The 22,483-nt window shown below is 35.3% G+C and overlaps 1 protein-coding gene across 6 annotated transcripts in view; it reads left to right on the top strand.

Moving 5' to 3' along the window:
- Window positions 1-20,095, top strand: part of CHD7 (chromodomain helicase DNA binding protein 7) — a 227,968-nt gene extending 207,873 nt beyond the window's left edge. For 2 of the 6 annotated variants that reach the window (XM_031946366.1, XM_031946369.1), the window contains exons 23-37: window positions 1,836-1,925; window positions 2,460-2,563; window positions 3,983-4,112; window positions 4,482-4,554; window positions 4,703-4,760; window positions 5,548-5,776; window positions 6,046-6,254; window positions 6,402-7,067; window positions 7,738-7,898; window positions 10,034-10,261; window positions 10,523-10,966; window positions 13,357-13,578; window positions 14,756-14,896; window positions 15,059-15,163; window positions 16,071-20,095. In XM_031946366.1, the coding sequence (XP_031802226.1) occupies window positions 1,836-1,925; window positions 2,460-2,563; window positions 3,983-4,112; window positions 4,482-4,554; window positions 4,703-4,760; window positions 5,548-5,776; window positions 6,046-6,254; window positions 6,402-7,067; window positions 7,738-7,898; window positions 10,034-10,261; window positions 10,523-10,966; window positions 13,357-13,578; window positions 14,756-14,896; window positions 15,059-15,163; window positions 16,071-17,000 (3,790 nt within the window). In that variant the 3' untranslated portion in view covers window positions 17,001-20,095. The remainder of the gene's footprint in view (window positions 1-1,835; window positions 1,926-2,459; window positions 2,564-3,982; window positions 4,113-4,481; window positions 4,555-4,702; window positions 4,761-5,547; window positions 5,777-6,045; window positions 6,255-6,401; window positions 7,068-7,737; window positions 7,899-10,033; window positions 10,262-10,522; window positions 10,967-13,356; window positions 13,579-14,755; window positions 14,897-15,058; window positions 15,164-16,070) is intronic. The other 4 variants (XM_031946364.1, XM_031946365.1, XM_031946368.1 and 1 more) reach the window with 3 other exon arrangements.
- Window positions 20,096-22,483: the final 2,388 nt, after the last annotated feature.

Raw genomic sequence — 22,483 nt, 5'->3', positions numbered from 1 at the left:
TTCTGCATTTTTAAGCAGTAACTAATGTTCTTATTGTTTTTCCTCTTAGTCTGTGTGTGGGGGGAAAAGTTGTTAACCCAACTCATCTTTAGTAGTTTGAAAACATCTAAGCCCAGCCTACTTCATCTTTTCAAGCAATTCTCCTAAGCCCTGTTTGTTTCTAAAATGAGATGCTGTCTATGGGTAGAAAACAGGAGTTTATATTGGTTCTACCATAATTCATTGAATATTCCATTTGCTAAAAGCTTTAGGTTTTAGAGGGTAAGATTAATTCTGTCCTCCACCATTTCTGTCTCCTTCAAAAAGAGGGAAAAGATCCAGGATTCAATACAGACTGTTAATTCCTCTTGAAACACGAAGACCTCCTGCTTCAGGTGGAAAAAGCCATCAAAAACATCACTAGTGTTGATTTTTACTTAATTAAAAAAATAATTCTGCCAAAGGTTTGGCCTACACTTTGTAGATTCTCTTTCTGATAGCTTTTGTATCAGAAGTATGTTATGTTCCTACTAAGATACCAGACATAATTATGCTAAATGGTATCTTTGATTTTAACTGGTCTATCCTTCATTTGCTGCCAACTGTTGAGCCTACCTGTTGTAGGAAAAATTGAGATATAGAAAATAAAAAATATATATTTGGGGCTTTGGAGTATAGTCAATCATTCTTGGCAGCCATTTATCAGTAGCCTAAGCCCTGACTGATTACAGATGAGAAAAGGAAGTTGTGGATAGCCCATTCTAGTAAAATCCAGAATTGATGTGCAACACTGAAACTATCTGGCACAAAGTATTTGTAATTTTAGAATTTCAGAAATAACCATTTGCTTCTTCCTTAAGAAAGAGGTTAGACATGTAGTAGTAAGTAACCTGCTTATGTCTATGAGGGTGGTCTTCAGTTAAGTGTAACATCTCAAGCTGGCCAGCAGGGGATGCTGTATTTGGGTAAACATAGTGTAAGCCTGTGGGATTTGCCAGGTGGATTTTGTTGCAAAGAATAATGTCTTGGCCATTGTGAAAATCCAAATGGGATTTGATTACCTTGGAAAATCTGGTTCCTGGCATTCCAAGTGATTTTGACTGATCCCTTGGAAATCACTCCAAGAGCTTCAGTAAATAGGACAGTTTCAAATCCTGAGTAAAGTTTCTGGGTTTTTTTTGTTACAGCTTATACACAGGTTTTAAAAAAAAAAAAACAAAAACTGGTATAAACTAGAGGGAGGAAACAAAAGTGATTTGCCCAAAGGGAGAGGGATTTCACTCCCACACACACATATACACAACTACCACCTTTCTCGGAAACAAAAGTTGTATAATCTGAAAAACCTGACATTCCATATTGAAGGTTTATTGTAAGGTAGTAAAACCAGATTTTATATCTCGTTTATTCCTACAACTTCTGATGTGCTTCCAAAAATGGTATTAAGGCAGCAGCTGAGGAAATTTTATGAGATAATGAAGCAGAACAGTGACTGAAAGCCATCTGCTCAGTTGTTTACAAACTTGCTTCAATACTTCAGAGGCGATGGTGGAGTACGTGTCCAAACTTCACAAGCTGCACGAGGTAGAACTAAATGAAATGCGCCTGGGTTGGGCTGAGCTTGGTCCCTCTCTGTGCAGTGTAAGCGGTTGCCAGGCAGGCCTGTTGGAAGCCAGCAGAAAGCACCACACAGAGGTGATTATGTGCCACCATCTGTCACGCTTCAAGCCTACCATACAGCATGGCTAATCAGCCTTGGCAGGATGATGGATGAACAGCAGCAGCTGCCAAAAGCCACTGTTGGCAAACAGTCCTGAAGTTAAGAACTTTTCCCCCCCCTCTGTCTTCCTCTCCAGGGTCCTGCTGCGTGTCCGCATGCTGTACTATCTAAGACAAGAAGTGATAGGGGACCAGGCAGATAAGATCTTAGAGGGTGCTGACTCAAGGTTAGTGCAAGTGCACATTTTTTTCTATGCCTTATTGTAGAGATCGGTGTAATCTGAAAACATTTTAAACATTGTGTTTAAGAACCTTCATATGCTGCTATCAATGACTCCTCTCTTTCTGCATCTTGAATGTGATTGTCTTAGTTTTGAGCTTAGGAGTATGATAGGAAGCTGGGTGAGCCTCGTTTTTTTATTATGTGTGTGTATGAATAATGTTCTTATGTGAGTTACTTTTAGTCATTCTTTTAATTAGCTGATGATAGTTTGAAGGTATCCTTTTAAACATGTTGCCACATAAAATTTGTTTATAAAGGTAGACAGCAAAATGATTCACCTTGACCTTTGCTGTCTTCCTTAGCCTTCACTTCACCACATTGCCCAGATCTCTCCACATAGATTCCATAATGAAGGCTCTGTTGGTGTATATATATTGCACATAATACATAGGGTTTGGGGGCTTTGTTTGTTTTTGTTTTTATTTAGTTATCATACTGGTATTCGATTTAAGCATAATTTAAGCTATTTTCTTTGCAGTGAAACAGATGTATGGATACCTGAACCTTTCCATGCTGAAGTTCCTACAGATTGGTGGGATAAGGAAGCAGATAAATCCCTCTTAATTGGAGTGTACAAACATGGTAAGTGAGGCTTCCCTTTGTGTATTTGAATACAACTTGACTGTATGGCTTTATCTGTATTTTAGAACTCTTCACACGCCTTCTTTCCGTCATAATATTAATGAGTACAGTTCCAAAGGACTCTTGGCTTCTACTGTTTTTCTGCATTAAAAATCTAATTTGAACTGTAAATATCAGATGCTGTTTTTAAATGTTTGTAGAATATTTGAGAAGAAAATATTTCTTTCTTGGCTGTAAATAAAACAAAACCATATTTGTTTTAATAATAGCCAAGTAGCACTATAGATCTCCATAAACTTTGCTTCCACGACTGCTTCTCTTGCTAATTCTGCCAACCAGTGTCAAAGTGGACGGTGGGCTTAACCTCTGCTATTAATCTGTACAAGTGCCTCCTGGGCTTTGTTCCAAGCAATATTTCACAAATGTCAGTGCTGAGAACTCCCGGCTCCCTTGAGTGGGATGCAGCCTTGTTAACTTTGAAAGGCTGGGGATGTGGAGCTGGCAGGATATATACAGTGAGCGATTCCTGATTATAATCCCAATTCTCTGGAGGTCGCAGAGGTATTCTCAGCAGCCCAGCCTGACTAAAGGGGAGAATGATGGCTTATAAAACCTTTCATGATTACAGTTTGGCTTGGGGCTCTACAGCAGTTAGGAGCAGTGTGTTGTAGTACAAATCCTAATTGAATTGTGCTGTTCTGCCTATGTACAGCAGCCACGTTTTGTGAGCTCAGCTGAGGCAAGTCTAGCCTAAAAATCATTTCCCTGCCGTGCACTGTTGGGCTCTGCCATTTTCCATCTAGTCAACTTGGGCAGTAAAAAAGCAAATTGCAGTGTATAAACCATAGAGGGAACAGCGTCATTTCCCTGACATGCATCATCCCAAACCTAAGAAGACAGGTCCTTGGGCCTTATGTAGAGGAGCTTTGGGGTCGATTGATGGTACAAGTTCCAGCAGGATTGAAACTGTTCACAAAGGAGTAATGGGAGTGAAAAAAGAGTACCATTGTAGAGGTCATAAAGAACCCATTAAGAAGCCTTTCAAATATTAGACAAAATTGGATCCAATTTAAAAAAAAAAAAAAAAAAAAAAAAGGTGTGTGAGGGGATCTTCCTAGACATTATGTCATTATTTTATAATTTAAAAAAAAAGTATTCTCCTGTTAGCATTGGTCATATTTTTTGAAATATTTTTGAAAATAACTTGAACCCAAAAAACTTCGTATAACATGCTCATTCCTAGGAAACTTTGTTTAAAAACAGATTTTTGTTTCCTTCAACTCAATATTGATAATAACCTTGATTCAGAAACAAAATATGCGTCATGTATCTGTGCCATGAATCTTTCTGTGACAAGGCCTTTTTTTGTTTCTGTTTTTGTTTGCTTCATCGGTGGGGTGGTGGTGGTGATGGAAACAGGCTATGAGAAGTACAATTCTATGAGAGCTGACCCAGCACTGTGTTTTCTGGAACGGGTTGGCATGCCTGATGCCAAGGCCATAGCTGCTGAGCAAAGAGGAACAGACATGTTAGCAGATGGTGGTGATGGGTAAGAAGGATGTTTTAATATTTTAATAAACTTTATGTCAGTATCACATACATTAGCAAGATTCCATTTTTATACTTTTTGTTTACTATACAGAATTAACATGGGCACTTAAATGACTGCCATTGATTTGTTCTATACGGTACTTAATGTTAAAATACTAGTGACAAGCAGACTTAAATATTTATTATCTCTTGAATATAAATCTGGTCGCTAACAAATAATTCTTTTTTTGCCACTTCATATTTTGGTGCTATTTATTTCCCCCTTTGATAGCAGGCCTCAGGTACATAACAAATGGTTTATCATTTGGGAAAGTAAAGTTCACTTGTTTATCAATTTGATTTTATTTTTAAATTGAATTATCAATAGGGGAGAATTTGACCGAGAAGATGAAGACCCTGAATACAAACCAACCAGAACACCCTTCAAGGATGAAATAGATGTAAGAACTTGAGTAATTTTGATTCTCAATTCAATATTTATAATATAAGATTATTTTATATCCATAAAACATTAACTTTGTGAGGAAAAATACTTTTTTCCTAAAAGCTAAAGAAAAATAAAAATCTAAAGAACTTTTTTTTTTCAAGGAATTTGCAAATTCACCTCCAGAGGAAAAAGAAGAATCTATGGAGATACATACTACAGGTAACACTGCCTGAAAGTTGATGAAGGGAAGTGAATTTACATTGCATGATTTTGATTCATGTTAATACCAAAGACATTAGACACCTTTGTCTTTTTTAGATTTTATTTTATTTGTTAAACATTATTAAAAATCATCTTTTTTTACTCCCTCCCCCATAATTTAGCATTTTTTCTGTTACCTGTTAAATAATTCTTGTTAATGTTTGTTTTATGATTATACAGTGGGATTTATCTATAAAAGAATGATTCAGGGTAATTTGGATTAAAAGAGTTAAGCTTTTGGGGTTTTCTGCTGTTGGTAATAATTATCAAGCATCATTAGAAATGCAAGAATATTGCCAAATATAGAGATTAAATTTTACTATTGTATGTAGTAAATAAAACCTCTTGCCCAGTATGTAAAATCATTGCATTATTGGTAAATTTATGGTCTTTTTGATCTATGAACTTCCTTTGAAAAAATATAGTTTAAGGGAGCACTTGTAATATAGAATGTAAGATATAAAATAAATTTATATATAGATATATATGTGTGTATGTGCACAATATCTACATACACTCACATATTTGACAAATAACCATATATTTTTCTGAAGCAGTAATTTCATTTTTACACTCGAGTAATTAACTCTACACTAGTAATTATTCCAAATTTATATTTTTACATTTTTAGGGCACTGAGCCATCCTTTCTGCAGTGTGGTCCGAATGTTAATAAGTCATCTTATTTTGTTGTGAATTGCAAAGCAAGTAGGCATTTAAAAAAAATTTTTTTTCCACTCCCCTAGGCAAGCACAGTGAAAGTAATGCCGAGTTAGGCCAACTTTACTGGCCTAACACCTCAACCCTGACTACCCGTCTGCGCCGCCTCATTACTGCCTATCAGCGCAGCTATAAAAGGCAACAAATGAGGCAAGAGGCACTAATGAAGACTGACCGACGAAGGCGTCGTCCTCGGGAGGAAGTGAGAGCCCTGGAAGCAGAAAGAGAAGCTATTATATCTGAAAAACGTCAAAAGTGAGGTTTTTTTTCAGTTTTGTTCAATTCCCCCCACATGCTCTTCCTTTATGTTCTTTTTTGGGGGTAAAGGAGGTAACTTGTAGCCCATCATCAACTATATTATTTATGGGAAAATTTTTAAAAAATCAAAGCGCTTCAGTTTTTGTTTTTCCCTTGAATATTTCATTGCTTAGTTTGTGAAGGGTAGGGGTTGGGAGGAGACTAACAGTTAGCTTTAATCTCTTTTATTCAGATACATTCAAGATAATATCTTTCTTTTTCAATAGATGGACAAGAAGAGAAGAGGCAGATTTTTACCGTGTAGTTTCTACTTTTGGAATTATTTTTGATCCTATGAAACAACAGTTTGACTGGAACCAATTCCGAGCCTTTGCCAGACTTGACAAAAAGTCTGATGAGAGTTTAGAGAAATATTTCAACTGTTTTGTAGCCATGTGTAGGCGAGTATGCCGAATGCCAGCAAAGCCAGATGATGGTAGGTATACTGATGAATAAAAAAGACTATTCAATTATAAATAAGCAACTAAAAACAAACATAAAAATATTGTTTATAAGTTAATTAGTTGCAGTTTAGAAACTAGTCTTTTTGTTTTATCAAGATAGAGTTGCTTTTGTGTTGTAGAACCACCTGATCTCTCTTCCATGATTGAGCCCATCACTGAAGAGCGTGCCTCTAGAACTTTATACCGCATAGAACTGTTGAGGAAAATAAGAGAACAAGTTCTTCATCATCCTCAGCTGGGAGAAAGGCTAAAACTCTGCCAGCCAAGCTTGGATTTGCCAGAGTGGTGGGAGTGCGGTAAACATGACAAAGATCTATTGGTTGGTGCTGCTAAACATGGAGTTAGTAGGACAGATTATCATATCTTGAATGATCCTGAGTTGTCCTTCTTAGATGCCCATAAAAACTTTGCTCAAAATAGAGGAACAGGTAGTGTATCTTCCTTAAACCCACTGGCTACTGGATTCAGTCAGACTCCTCCAGTTATCTCATCAACCCACATTCAAGATGAAAAGACTACAGAACCAGCTGAAATTAAAGTAGAGGAGTCTGACCATCCAGTGGTCAAAGAAAAACCTGAGGTTGAGGAAGAGGAAGCCGATCCTGGAGAAAAAGACATGAAGCAGGAATGTGAGGTTGAGACATCTTCTATTAAAAGTGAAACAAAGGATATCGAAATTAGTGCAGATGCAGATCCAAAGTCTATTTCAGAAAAAGGTTCTGAAGAAGATGAAGAAGAAAAATTAGATGATGATGATAAATCAGAAGAGTCTTCACAGCCTGAAGGTAAAGCCTCCTCACCTATTTCTCTGTTCCAGTTATGAACAGCTTTCCCTGACACATACTGTCCAACAGAATCATACTCAACTTTATCTATGAACTTCTCTGTTATATTCCCAGGTTGCTCTTGAATATTAAGTTATTCATTAGTTTTGATATGTTAACCTGATGTATAAACATGACAATTTTCATACAGTCTAAACCGTAAAGGAATGGGTTTAGACAAATGTGTGATCTTTTACTGTTGAGTGACAAGAGGTTGCATTTATACTTACAGTGTATCAGACATGACATGCCAGTAAATGAACTATTCCTCTTGAATTGGAGAATAGGGAGAGGTCCTTGAAGAAGAGTTTTTTAATTAGTAGTAAATATCCTACCCAATATACTATCATTACTCATTTTTTTTCACGGTCCTTCTATATAGGTAAAGGGATAGAATCAGGGCACACAATAAATTTCCTCTAGAAAGTAACTTGTTGGTGTCTGATTACTGCAGATTACTCAAAGTAGAAATAAAGTACAAAATGATATGTTTCAGCCATAGCTGTCACTTCTAGTGAACAATTGCTGGAAAATTACCCTTTTTTCTCTAACTTAATTCTTGTTCTGCCTGAGTTTCAGTTACAGGCACTGTCCTGTTTGTAGTTCATGCATATCAACTCTTCCATTTCAGCAGGAACTGCTTCTCAGGGGAAGAATTTTGATGAAGAAAGCAATGCATCTATGAGCACTGCCCGGGATGAGACCCGGGATGGATTTTATATGGAGGATGGAGATCCTTCTGTAGCTCAGCTCCTTCATGAAAGAACTTTCACTTTTTCTTTTTGGCCTAAGGTTTGTGGCAATTTATTTCTTTTTGATCAAAATGTACGAGGTGGGAGATAGTTTCGCAAATTTTTCCCTTTTGTATTTTCCCCAAATAATTATAGAACTTATACTTGTCACCTACAAATTTTGTATATGAATTTTTTTTGTTAATGATTCTTGAAAATCCTTGAGAAAAATGTTTTTAGCAGACCACCCAATAGAAATGGGGTAACAAGCCAAGAGTGGTTGGGGAGCAGAAAACTGTAGAATGTGCTTACAACTTTTTTATGCCATGAGGTTTTGCATGGGTTCTTTGATTAGATAGTATGGTTTACTAACTTGTATTATTTCCTTGTAATCTATAGATTATTGTGTCAACAGAATCACACTCAATCCTAGGGTTACATGAGGCCTTAATCTAATACAAGCCAGTCTTTCTAAATTCACTAATCTACTTTAAACATTTTTCTTTATTCTTCAAATGATTACCAAATATTTCTGTATCATTGTTTTTAACCAAAATAAGGCTCAGAAGTTTTCTCTGTGCCAACATTTCATTATATCTTTTCTCCTTTGCATAGGATCATGTAATGATAATGAATCTGAATTATGGATTTTATCTACAAAAATGTTTCAGTATTACAACAAAACTTTAGAATTTTAGAAGATTAAATTCCATCTAGGGCGAGGGATAGAATAGCATTAATCATTTATTTCAGTCTCAAACATCTAATGTTAAATATTATTCTTCAAAAAAAAAAAAAAAGCAAATTGTGTAGGTAAAATTTTATTCTTTAGAAAGCTAATCACAGTGCAGTAATGGTGGTGGAATGAATGAGAGATTCAGAGTTAGAGGACCTGGTTCACTTCCTGCTTCTCCCTCTTATTATCTCTGTTAACTTGAACAAATCACCACATATCTTTGGGCCTCAGTTTCTTCATCTGTAAAATTAGGAGGTTAGACTGTATATATGACCTGAGGTTCTTTCTGGTTCTGAGTCTGTGTTCTCTGTGACTATGAACTGTTTAAAAGGAGATGTTATGTAAACTTAGAGAAATTAGTTTTATTGCTGAATAGAGTAATTTTGCCCTATCAATTTGGTTCTGTTTTGAAGACTAAAGAAATAAAGTAGGAATATTTGTAATCCTAAATAGAGCTATCTGGTTTAAAGCAAAATAAAACAAAAAACTTGCTTTAATAAGCTTATTTCAAGGGAAAAGCACCTCATCTGTTGTAGCTACTAAGATCACTGGTAGATTATTCCTGCCAATCAGGAAGTTAAAGGATGACCTTATATCTTAATCATCAATAATCATTGCTTAAGTTAAAGGAATAGAGGGATACCGAAAAAATGTTTTTGTTTTTTTTTAATTTCAAGATCATATTCTCAGAGGAATTCTTTTCCTTTACTGTCTCCTTAGTTCCTGCAGAAATTTATCTGCTTTATTAAATACAGAAAGGAGCTTCAGAGATGATTTGAAGGATTCATAGTAACAAGCATTTTTAATCTATGGCAACTCAGTCTAAGTAGACTAAAAGCTGTAATTAGAATTTTTTAATGTACACGCTTCAATGAAATTTGAAGTGATAATGGGTGTGGAATGCAAATTGACATTCATTAGATGTCCCTAGGTTGATGCCCATTTCATAATACTGAACTTTATTAATAGTGACGCTAATGAGGAACAACTTTCTGGTACAGACTTTTAGATCCAGCCTGTTGGATGTGAAGGTGCCAGACCTTGGGATGCTAAACACAGATGTTCGATGTTTATCCTGATGACAAAAAAACTTTATTCCTAACCACATATGAAGCTATCATCTTTATAGATGTGAATGGAAATCTACTTTTGAAGAATTAAAAAAAAAATTTATTGTAGTTTGTTTTTTTGTTTTTTTTTTTTTTTTTGAGAAGGCAGTTGTATGTGTCTTCTGTTGTTTCAGTTGTTATAATGTTCATATGAGAAAAACAAAATTCTCTGTCCTAGGGTTACCTGAGGACTTAATCCATAACTTTCTAGATTCACTAATCTACTTTAACCATTTTCCTTTATCCTTCAAATGATCCCCAAATATTTCTATGTCGTTGTTCTTAACTAGAAGAAGACTCAGAAGTTTTCTCTGTGCCAACATTTCATTGTATCTTTTCTCCTTTGTATAGGATCGTGTAATGATAAACCGATTAGATAACATCTGTGAAGCAGTGTTGAAAGGGAAGTGGCCAGTAAACAGACGCCAGATGTTTGATTTCCAGGGACTTATGCCTGGTTATGCATCAACAGCTGTGGACAGCCCCTTACAGAAAAGGACCTTTACAGAGCTTTCAATGATTGGTCAAGCTAGCATCAGTGGTAGTGAGGACATTGCTGCTTCTCCTCAATTGTCAAAGGCAAGTTAGAGTGATTTTATTTATTTAATATAAAATAATTTCTATGCCTTTTTAAAAACTGAAAATGTTTATACTTATTCAATTCCTTTTAGAATAAAAGGGGCTGTCATACAAATAGACTCTTCCAGATTCTGTGATTTTTATTTATAATAGGCCAATTTATTTCCTTTTTTTTTATTTTTATTTGCTTTTTGAAAGCCAGTCAATAACCCAGATATAGCTTTGCTTCTTTTACAACTCCACATCTTCATTTTTCACTAGGAAGATGCACTCAACCTATCAGTCCCTCGTCAGAGGAGGAGAAGGAGGAGAAAAATAGAAATTGAGGCTGAAAGAGCTGCCAAGCGGCGGAATCTCATGGAGATGGTGGCTCAGCTGCGGGAGTCTCAGGTGGTCTCAGAAAATGGACAAGAAAAAGTTGTAGATTTATCAAAGGCCTCACGAGAGGCAACAAGTTCTACCTCAAATTTTTCATCTGTTACTTCAAAGTTTATCTTGCCTAATGTCTCTACACCCGTGTCTGATGCCTTTAAAACTCAAATGGAACTGCTACAGGCAGGTCTCTCACGCACACCCACAAGGCATCTGCTTAATGGCTCCTTAATGGATGGAGAACCTCCCATGAAGAGGAGGCGAGGAAGGAGGAAAAATGTAGAAGGGCTTGATCTGCTTTTCATGAGCAACAAACGGACATCATTGAGTGTAGTAAGTCCAGTAGCTAGTTTTCATTTGGTGTGCACTCCTGTTTCTGTATCTGGTTGAATTCATATCAGTTAAAGATATCAAATCTAGTTGTTGCCATTGAAAAACTAGATGAGATTTGTAGTTAACAGACAAATAGGTATTATCTGACAATTATGGAGGTGACTTATTGGTTTCCCAATTTATACAAGAAATCTGCTTCCTTTTCTTCATATGTTTATTGATTCCAACTTAGTTTAGATGTTATTTCTCCTTTGGTTATGATTTATTGATTACTGATTTAAAAAAAAAGTTTGATTTCATTAGTCAAAATGTTACCACAATTTATCAAGCTATGGTAAGCTGGAATTTATGAAAAAAAAAAAAATTGGTTTGGGGGATCAGTCTTTACATAAATGTGTGTGTGTGTGTGTGTTTTTTTTTCTGGCCAGGTCAGTTCACCTTCTAATTGAGTTTTCTCCTTGATCCAAGATCACCAGATTTTTAACTTTAACAGATCAAAAGTCACTATTCTTTTAATTGAGAATGACATATATTTCCCTGTGGAGTCCAGTGATCACTTATGAAATAACTTTAAAAGAACTTATAAATTCATTAATGTGTAATACATTTATCCTTTCTTCTAATTTACCACCATAATTCATCAAAAAGACTGGCCATTTCTTATCACTGAAAGATTTCAGAAGTACTCCTTCTAACCTCAAAATTGGGGACTGAATTTATAGTATTAGATAGCTTATTCTAGGTGAACTCTAAGTAATTTCCAGTATCAACTTGTAGTTTTATTTTCTATGACTTACATTTAGGTTGTAGCTGGATTTATGTTTTTGTGAAGCGGCAAGAAATTGTGCTTTTTAAGTGATATGACTCAAAGAAAACCTTTCTCCCCACCAAACTTCTCTTCATGCCATCTTTTTACCTGTCTTATAACCTTAGAACTTAGAAAAAATTTTATGCAAATGGAATCAGAACCTTAGATTATCATGTTGAAAACTCTTTGTTTTATGGATGAAGAAGGAAACTGAGACTCTGAAGAGTGAAGTATCTTGCCTAGGTAATAAATGTCAGAGGTAGAATTTGAATCACCTTTCTTACAGAGTAAGGGTGTTGATCTCTGGGAATTCCAAAGTCCTTTCTAGCTGTTGTACTATTAGGTGTCAAAAGTTTCACCCAAGTCTTCTATCCAAGTCCAGCACTCTTTCCAATGCATCATAATAATTCTCCAGTCATACAGTATGATGTTTTGTTAGGTATGCGTTGTACTTTGAAAATAGTGAAAATAGTCCATAAGCTACTTACAGTTATGTGAATGCCCTCTATCATAGAAAATAAGGCAACTTGCCTTTAAGATAGTAAATGAATCCTTCATAGTTGCCTGAGGCATAGAAATTATGTGAGCTGCCCAGGATCATACAGCTAATAAATATCAGGGTGGCCAAGATTTTCTGATTCCAAGCTCAGCATTCTATCCATTATCACACTCTCACTATACTGTAAATAGTAGGTACTTAATAAGACTTAACAGAATGTTGAAAAGTAGCGATTTTACTATAATTTGATGTATCCTTCTAAAATGGCAATTGTATTAGATGTCATCCTCACATGTCATACTGTCACTAATATGCTGCCTTCCTTCTCGAAACTTTGTATGCCATTTTGGCATAGCTGGTTGAGTAAGGCAATCTTCATAAATTTTGAAAGTTCACAGTCACAAATTTATTTTGTAGGAGCTATTTACTTTTTCTTTAAAAAATTTGGACTTTGTACATACTTTGCCAAAAACATATCTAAAAGAGCAACAATTTTTAATTGAAGATATACTAAGTTGAAAAAAAAGTAGAGCCATTTCACAGTATTATTACATAAACTCCATGAATATTATCATGCCAACAAAGTATTACTTTGGGCAATGCACCAATGATTAACTTTACAGACTTCAGTTTTTGTTTTTAGCAAACTTCCTAATTAATTTCTCTTAATGCTTTTGTCCATGACCTCCAAAAGAGCCAAGTAATCTTTACTATTCTTACAGGGAAGATACATAGGAACTGTTTGTTCATTTTGGTTTATATAGCTATATAAATATAGTTTCAGAAAAATAGTGTCTTAGGATTTCAAAGGTTGGGAGGTTCAAGGGGGTGACAGGTTGAAAAAGTATGAAAATTCTGACTGAATTATAAATTATAAATGAGAGAAGTATTGTCAGTAATTGCTGTTCATATGTGAAATAAAAAAATGTATAACTTGTTTAAAAGTTAACATTTTTGGAAACTTTTTTATCTTATCCAGGTATGAAGTCTCATGATGCTAGGGTGACATTCTTCTTGGATATGGTACAATGTTGGAATTTTTTGTTTAAAGTTAGAATTAAAAGAATTGTTATCTTTCCATAGGAGGATGCTGAGGTGACCAAAGCTTTTGAAGAAGATATAGAGACCCCACCAACACGGAACATTCCCTCTCCTGGACAGCTGGACCCAGACACTCGCATCCCTGTCATCAACCTAGAAGATGGGACCAGATTGGTTGGGGAAGATGCCCCTAAAAACAAGGATTTAGTTGACTGGCTTAAACTACATCCTACCTACACTGTTGATATGCCAAGTTATGTACCAGTAAGTATCACAGAATCACTGAGTTGAAAGAGACTTTAGAAAAAGAGTTCTGAACCTTTTTTGTATGACAATCTGGTGAAACTTCTGGATCCCCTTCTCAAAGTAGTATTTTTAAATTGTCAGAGAAAAAGGCATGTAATTCTTTTCCCATCCAAGCTTACAGACCTCCAGAAATCAATAGAGCTCCAGATTAAGAACCTCTTTTTCAGAATCTGGCTAGTCCAATATAGTGCAGAATTTCTTCCACAACTTCTTCAACAGATTTCATTTAACCTTTTTATTGGAATGTTTCAATCTAAAAACTATTCCATTAATGTAAATCATTATTGTATGAACTCTTTTAAATAGTTTTCTATGTAATTATGCTTATGATCAGCTAAAAAATCTTAGACTTTATTCTTATTAAATCAGATCTACTTCATCCTAGACATGACTAATTTTTTTTTTAAATTTGATCATCTATTCCATTAGATTTTTTTTTCTCTTTTCTTCTTCTTCTTCTTCTTCTTCTTTTTTTTTTTTTTTTGTTTCAGTTATATTCCAGATAGTTTTGAACCTTTAACTAACCATGGTATTAGTTATTGCTTTCTCTTATTTCTTGATATCCACAAAGCCTAAGTTGGGAATAAAGTGTAGTATGGTATTGTGTAACAACAATAGCCTATAGTAGCATAACTTGATTAAATATTTAAAATTTAATTCATTCATCATGCCAATAGTATATAATAATGAGAATCAGGAGACTATTAACCATAATATGTATTCATTTACATACATACATATGTGTATATACATATATTCATATACATATATACATAGTTATATATTCTCAACTTGTACACTTAATTTATGGCCTTAATGTACATAAGAAATATCATATACATACATAACCAAGAAAACTTTACTTTTTTTTTTCCCTGAGGCAATTGGGGTGAAGTGACTTGCCTAAGGTCAGACAGCTAGGAAGTGTTAAGTGTCTGAGATCAGATTTGAACTCGGGTCTTCCTGACTTCAGGGCTGATAATCTAACCACTGTGCCACTTGGCTGCCCCAAAAACTTTACATATTAAATGTTCTTTAAGCTTTGCTGAAAATTGAAAATGACTAATTGGTAATTTTATTGAATACGCAGTAGAAAAGGCTAAACAACAACTTTTCTTTCCTTTTTTTCTCAAAGAAGAGTGCGGATGTGCTGTTTTCCCCATTTCAAAAACCGAAACAGAAACGACATAGATGTCGAAACCCTAACAAATTGGATATCAACACCTTGACGGGAGAAGAAAGGGTACCTGTTGTAAATAAACGAAATGGAAAGAAGGTAAAACTTTTTATGAAAGAATTTTCTATCAGTAGCTCTTATTTCAGAAAGGTAATTTTCCTCGTAATTTATTTCTAAATAGGAAAAAGATCATTTAAAAAAGATTATGTAAAAGTATATCTATAGTTTAAAATAGTTTTTTTTTTTAATGTCTTTAATCAGATGGGTGGGGCTATGGCTCCTCCAATGAAGGACTTGCCCAGGTGGTTAGAGGAAAATCCTGAGTTTGCTGTGGCTCCTGATTGGACTGATATAGTAAAGCAGTCTGTAAGTATGAACTCATTGTATATATATTGTGTGTGAGTGTGTCTGTATGTGTGCACACATGTGTGTGTATGTGCGCCATTGCCAAAGGAAGCTCAGGTATTTTTATGAAATCTTTTAAACTAAAGATTTTTAAACTAAAGGAACTGACACTAAATCTGATTTGACTACAGATGCAATAGTAGTAGCTTATTTTTTCTTAGCTTTAGTTACAAGGAACATTAAAATTTTTGCATTGGATGTCAGAAAGAAGAAATAGTAGTCATTCAGCCCCACCTGGAAATCATTTAGAGGAAGGCTGTTCAAAGTCCTCTTCTAGCTTAACAAGGATATATTTATCCTGTTTTAACTGGAAACCATTTTTCTCTTTTTTAGCTCATCAGTCTGAATTTGGGGAGACTGCTAATAAATGGGCTGGTCTGCACTACTTCAAAACATCATTCAAAAGGAGAATATAGGATAGAAGATAAAATAGTTGCCATCATAAAATCTATTGAACTTAGTTGGAAATATTTGTTAGTTTAGAGTATTAGATTTTGATCCACAAGGATTAATATGAGCAGGCCTTGCTTCTTGAAATGATTTTGTATTAATTGCTGTAGAGTGTAAACTCTTTGAGAGCAAGGACGTTTTGTTCTGCTTTCATATCTTTAGAGCCCAAAACAGAACCTTACATGATAGTACATGTGTACTCAATCGTTGTGGAATTGAATTGAATTTTAGCACTTGATATTCAATGTCCCCTTGGAAAATGAACTCAAAGATGAGTCTAACAACAATAAAGGAAGATTATGAATACTTTAATTGTTTTAAATTCTTCCATGTTAAGTACTGCAATGGAATATACCATTGCTGGCTCATTTATAAAAGTTGCTGATAGCTTTGACCATGTCTCCTTTCCCCTTTCTAGGGTTTCGTTCCAGAGTCCATGTTTGACCGTCTTCTGACAGGGCCTGTTGTGAGGGAAGAGGGGGCAAGTAGAAGAGGGAGAAGGCCAAAAAGTGAAATTGCCAAAGCAGCTGCGGCCGCTGCTGCTGCTGCCTCCACTTCAGGCATCAACCCGCTGCTGATGAACAGCCTGTTTGCTGGGATGGATCTCACGAGCCTTCAGAGCCTGCAAAATCTACAGTCTCTGCAACTGGCAGGTCTTATGGGCTTCCCTCCAGGACTTGCAACAGCTGCTGCTGCTGCTGCTGCTGCTGGAGGCGATTCTAAGAATCCTGCCACCATGCTCCCTCTGGTGTTGCCAGGAATGGCAGGGTTGCCCAACATGTTTGGACTTGGTGGGCTGTTAAATAACCCACTCTCAGCTGCTACTGGAAACACCACTACTGCTTCCAGTCAAGGAGAACCTGAAGATGGCACTTCAAAAGTGGAAGAGAAAGGAAATGAGAATGAAGAAGAGAACAAAGACTCTGAGAAAAGCACAGATACTGTTTCTGCTACTGACTCTGCAAATGGATCCGTCAGTGCTGCTACTGCCACAGCTGGATTGCCCTCAAACCCTCTAGCCTTCAATCCTTTCCTTCTGTCCACCATGGCTCCAGGGCTGTTCTACCCATCCATGTTTCTACCTCCAGGACTGGGAGGATTGACACTGCCTGGTTTCCCAGCATTAGCAGGACTTCAGAATGCAGTGGGTTCCAGTGATGACAAGGCTGCTGACAAAGCTGAGGGAGTTCCCTTTAAAGATGAAGAACACCTCGAAGGCAGTGATGCTGAGGAAAGCCTAGATAAGACTGCAGATTCCTCCATTTTAGAAGATGAAATAGCACAGGGTGAAGAACTAGACTCACTTGATGGGGGGGATGAAATAGAAAACAATGAAAATGATGAATAACCAGTACCAGTTACAGTTAAAGTGTTTAAAACTTTTGACAAGTGGTAGTCCTACTGTTTACACTCACAGTTAATGTTCATACCTAGTTTTTATAAGCTGTTCTGTAACATAGTGTAGCAAAAAAAAAAAGTCTAAGTCATGTTATACAGATGTGTCAAAAGGTATCTTGGTCATTAAGTATTGTGCAGTGCATTATTTATTATCCCTAGGAGAGATGAAATTTGAGAGGTGATCATGTCTTTTTAAGGAAACTTACATAATGCTCTGCTTTTTTTTTTCTTTTGGTACCATTGGTATTATAAAAGCAGCAATTTGTAACAGAGTGGCACTAATAGAAGGAAGTGCTGCTTAAAGGAAGTATGAAGTTATATATTTAATTTTTTAATTTTAATTTTTTTTTTTTTTTTTTTTTTTTTGCTGTGAAGGTCAAGATGAAATTTACCATACATATCATATTTGCTCATTATTTTTGACTGTATGGGAGTTCCCACACTTGCTCACACACACATACACAAACACACACACACACACACACACACACACAAACACACACTCTGACAATCTCCAAGATAGTGTGAATGTCTCTGTCTTGAGACACAGCAATAATAAGGCAGCTGTTGAATGTGAAGAGTACCTTTTGGAAATTAACCCACTGAGAAGGTTCTTACAGGATAAAACTACAGTTCAATTATCTCATGATCTTGTAATGCACTGGTATAAACAAAAAAAAAAAAAAAAGAAAGAAAAAGAGAGAGAATCAGGTACCTTTTTTTAAATTAAAGGACTTTGTTACTTTAGCCACAAAGCTAAACAGCATTACCTCAACTCTAAACTAGCCTTGAAGTTTACAGACATGACTTTGTAAATGTATTGTTTTTCTTTGTTGTGATGTCCTTTTATTTTTTCTTTGAAAACTGCTATCATGTAAGATAAGATGTAAATTGCTGCCAACTGTAGTAATGATACTTTTAATAAAAGTGACCCATGATATGCAGAGATGTAATTATAGAATGTAGTGTTTAGGGAAATCACAACTGGTGTTCACTCTATTTTTTGTATTTGCAATAGATGCCAATACAGCATTCTGGCTTTTGTACGGTTTCTTGATATATCCTCTTATACTAGATTAGCTATTAGTAATACTCTGAACTGATTGTCTTTGAGAATAGACAGAAAAATCTTGAATTACCTTCACATTATTCACTCTAGCTAACTACAGAAATGCACACAAAACCCCCTGCATTACCCCCTCAAAAGGGCATCAGAGACTGAGAATACTTAAAAATGTGTTCAGCATGTGATAATATGGTACACTAAAGAATAAAAGGGCAAAAGAAAAATGAAGCTTTAATAGGCACAATATCTAGGTCATTTATCCTTGGTTAATGGATAGAAAAACACAATGCTGTAGTGTCAGCAAGGGACACAAAGGCTCTGTGGTATCCTGTAGACCAGTGCTTGTGATGCCAGAAACCAGTGTGTCAAACAACCTACATGAAACTAAATCTGACCCACTTTAAAAAAAAAAACAAAAAAAAAAAACTAAAGCCTTTTCTAGAGAGTTACCGATTTGTACCCTTTGGTGACCTTTGATATTTGAGATAATGTATCATCTGAGAACTACTGTTTTCAATCTTCTGTGTCACCTGGACAAACAAAACTAAAGGCAAGAGAGCAGAGAGGAAAAAGTGGAGGAGGAAGTTGTTTTTATTTATGTTTTTTCTTTATTCACGCCAGAAATTAAACTTACAAATACACATGCAACTTTAGTAACACTAGGTTGAATATCACACACGCACACACTGTACTCAAAGTGCCAGAAAGGGGGATAGTTTTGAATCTTCACTTAATAATGATACTCTTGCTTCTCCCCCTCAAAAGTAACTTAATATATGGTGTGTATTAGAAGAAGTGTCTGAAAGGGCATATATTCTGAAAGGGAATTAATTCTTTGAACACAGAAAATAAAAAGAGGTCAATAAAATGTGTAAGGAGGAGAATAGCGTACAAATGAATTGTTAAATCTATAGTACAGTAACTAGAGAACTTTATAGGTCTTGAATAAGTCAAGCTAGAATTTGTAATGAAATAAACTAGAAAGGGAAATTTTTTATATCTTTTTTATGGACAAGTTTTTTTTTTTTAAATGAGTAGAATATACAATGTATATTTATCCATCCATATTGGAAGATAAATGTTATGATTAGTTATGACTTTCACCATCAGTTATTAGCTGCAGTCCAAGTAGAGTAGTGTAAGTGATAGGCCAACTATTGACCATCACAGCATAGCCTACAGGACACGTTTGTTTAATCTTTGAAGTTACTTAAAATTCTATATTGAAAAGTGTAACTGCATATTTGCTCTCTAAGAGAGCTTCAAGGTTAAAGATCTAGGTGTCTGCCTACTTAGGAGATGTTTTTAGTTCAATTAGGATCACAGCTCTATACAAGAAAGGATTTTAGAGACCATTTAATGCAACCCTCTCCTTTTACAGATGAGGAAACTGAGGTGTCCAAGATCATACAAGTGACATATGGCAGATCTGTGATTTGAATTCAGATCTCATGACTTGGCACTCTTTCACTGCACTGAGAATGAAACAGTTCCCAGCAAGAAATGAAGTATTGACAGATGATCCTGTAGGACCCAGATGCTTCTACTTCTATATTTTGTCTTTACTCACTGGTGAAATTGAAAGTATTAAATTTGAAGTTAGAGTACCTGGTTTCAAATGCAAATTCTGCCATTTTACTCTGTGATCTTTGCCAAATTACTTAACTTCTCTGGGGACTCTTTCCTTATTTGTCAAAAAGAATATTGGTATGGATGTTGTTTAAGGTCCCTTTTAGCTCAGAGTCATAGAATTGTAGATTTATGCTAAAGATTTTTTTCATGCTACATGTACCGCAGGTATGTTTTAATCCTTTAGCATCTGTATTATTTTATCCAAGGACATGTTAAGATTGTGCACTTACTAATATCTACTATGTTTTTAGTAAAGAAAAAGAAAAGAAACTTTGCATCTTTTGGTTTGTTTTAGTGAGAGTGAGATGACCAGAAAAAGATTATAAGTAAAAAAAAAAAAAAAAAAAGAATATTTGAGAGGAGATCATAGATTTGGAAGAGGAAGGGACCTTAAACACCATCCAGTCCTCCCCTCATTTTACAGATGAGTAAACTGAGGCTGAAAGAGTTTATATAAATTGCCCCAAGTTATGTAGCCTTTAAGGGCCAGTAATAGGGTTTGAATTTAGATCTTCCTCACATTAAGCACAGCATTAATAACCACTACCTAGAAAAAGAAAACAGTGAAGTAGTCCCAGAGGGAAATTCCTACCCACCACTTAATTCTGGTATTTAATTTTGGTATATCAAGTGAATAGCTTCCCCTCCCCACCCACCGTTCAAAAATATTTTATTATACTTCTATTCAAAATGTTTGTAGTAGTGCCAGTAAAATATACTCTCAATATAATTAAAACAAAAACCCATTGCCATTGATGCTAATGTTTTTTTTTTTTTTTTTTAATATGTCCCCCATTATATAAGCAAACTTTTTCAAAGTGCTGAAGGGTTTTTTTTAATTGGAGATAAGAAGCTCTACAGATTACTTTTTATGAATGAAGATGGGAATGAATTGCCAATTACTATAAATTCTGTAGCAAAGCAATTTAAATTACTAAGGTACTAAATAAATGCTAAAAAGTAAAATGTAGCCTCTATAAATTCCTTAGCTTGATCTCTTGCATAATGGACAATTTGATGTTTCCTCAACTTGGATAAAAAGCGCCATCATTTTGTAGGCATTTTATGGTCAAGTTTGCATTTGACATGAGATGACTAAGTTAATGGTTAGGCCATTTCATTTAATGCAATATTTTTTTGGCAAAAATTATTTCATGACTAGACCTTTTGTAGATTCTTATCCAAATTTAATGGTAGCATATTGGTTTTTGAAGTATTACAAATTCTTTAAATGCTTTTTTACATTGGTTAACTTCTTCCATTGCTTTTGCACATTTCTTTTTCCCTTCAAACACAAAAATAAAATAATAATTCTTTGGAATAATACTGTAGACTCATCAGCCCTCATACCTCAGAACTTTTAAAAGTACCCTGGAGTTCATTATAATACAGTTATGAAGTTCTAGTCTTTTGTAAGGTATATGTGGATAGGTGTACAAAAATGGACTTGTAAATTTTGCACTAGTCAGTAAAGTGATAGTAAAATTATAATATGTAGTAAATAAAAAAAGGCAAGTCAAAACATTAAGAGCAAATCATTTTGTTTTCTGGTGTAAGATGTCTTCCTTGCCTTCCTAACCCATGATATTAATCTTAAAAGCTTGATTTCAACATTCAAATAGAAGAAACATGATCTCTCTCTCTCCTCCTCCCTATTCTCTTTTTCTTTCATCCTCCTTCCTTTCCTCTCTTTTTCTCTGTTAAGGAAGAGGTGCTGCAATGGCTTAAAAATCATTTACAATCCAAAACCATCCTATAATTGTCAGTCTCTTCTGCTCAAGGGCCTTTAAATGTAGAAGTAGGCTGATTCACTGAAACTTAAGCAAGCTGTAAATTTAATAGTGTGGGGAGTACACAAGATATTTCAGAATAGAAAACTCATCCTCTTGACATGTTCAACCCTGTTTCTGTAGGAGTCAGGAAGCTGTTAACATTTTAGTATTAATCATTTTTGTTTTTTTAATTTGCACTAGTGAGTTCATCCATACCACACCCCTATGAGTTAGGGAAATATGGTGGCTACTTTTTGCACCACTGAGATGAAGTCAGAGGCCACATGAAAAACTAGAATAGAAGGTGTAAGGCTTAGAATTCTTCCATTTAGACCTTGGCTTATTGGGATACTTGGCCATCTTCCTGGAATGTAAACCATGCTAGTGTTAGTCTAGAATAAGAAAAGATTAATTTTCTAGAAACTGGGCTGTGAGAGAACAAAGCGTTTTTACTAAAAGAGTTTTTACTTGTATCCTTTGCACATAGTAAGTACTTAATAAATGAATGATTAATCGATGAACTGAAGGAACAATTTTATGTTCCTTACCAATGGTGGTCAAAAGAAAATTTAGCAATCTGGAAATAGATAACTTTAGCTTGCTTGTAATATCACTGAGGACAACTGTAGGATAAAACCAGAACAATTAGCTGTGCATTTTCAAATATTTCCCCAGTCTTTTAGAATTTATTCCTTAGGACCCTGTGGAAAATGAGCACTCAGCTCAGCAAGTAGGGACTGACTTCACTTTAAGTGACCCTCAATGTGACTCCCCTTAGATGCTGATGTGAGTGAGCAGAAACAGATATGTAAGTCTGGAACCTATAGTTCATTCAGGAGTTTGCTGTAGCTGTATGGTTTTGCTCCACCCACAGGGTTTTCTGGGCTATTGTAGGACTCATAAAGGATTTGCATATCTGTGGCTGCAGAGCTAATGTTCTCTCCCTTGCCTCAGAGGCCCTGC

Source organism: Sarcophilus harrisii, chromosome 1 (assembly GCF_902635505.1).
Source record: "Sarcophilus harrisii chromosome 1, mSarHar1.11, whole genome shotgun sequence".
In the NCBI taxonomy this organism is placed as follows: Eukaryota; Metazoa; Chordata; class Mammalia; order Dasyuromorphia; family Dasyuridae; genus Sarcophilus; species Sarcophilus harrisii.
This window is presented reverse-complemented; position numbering and strand designations above follow the sequence as displayed.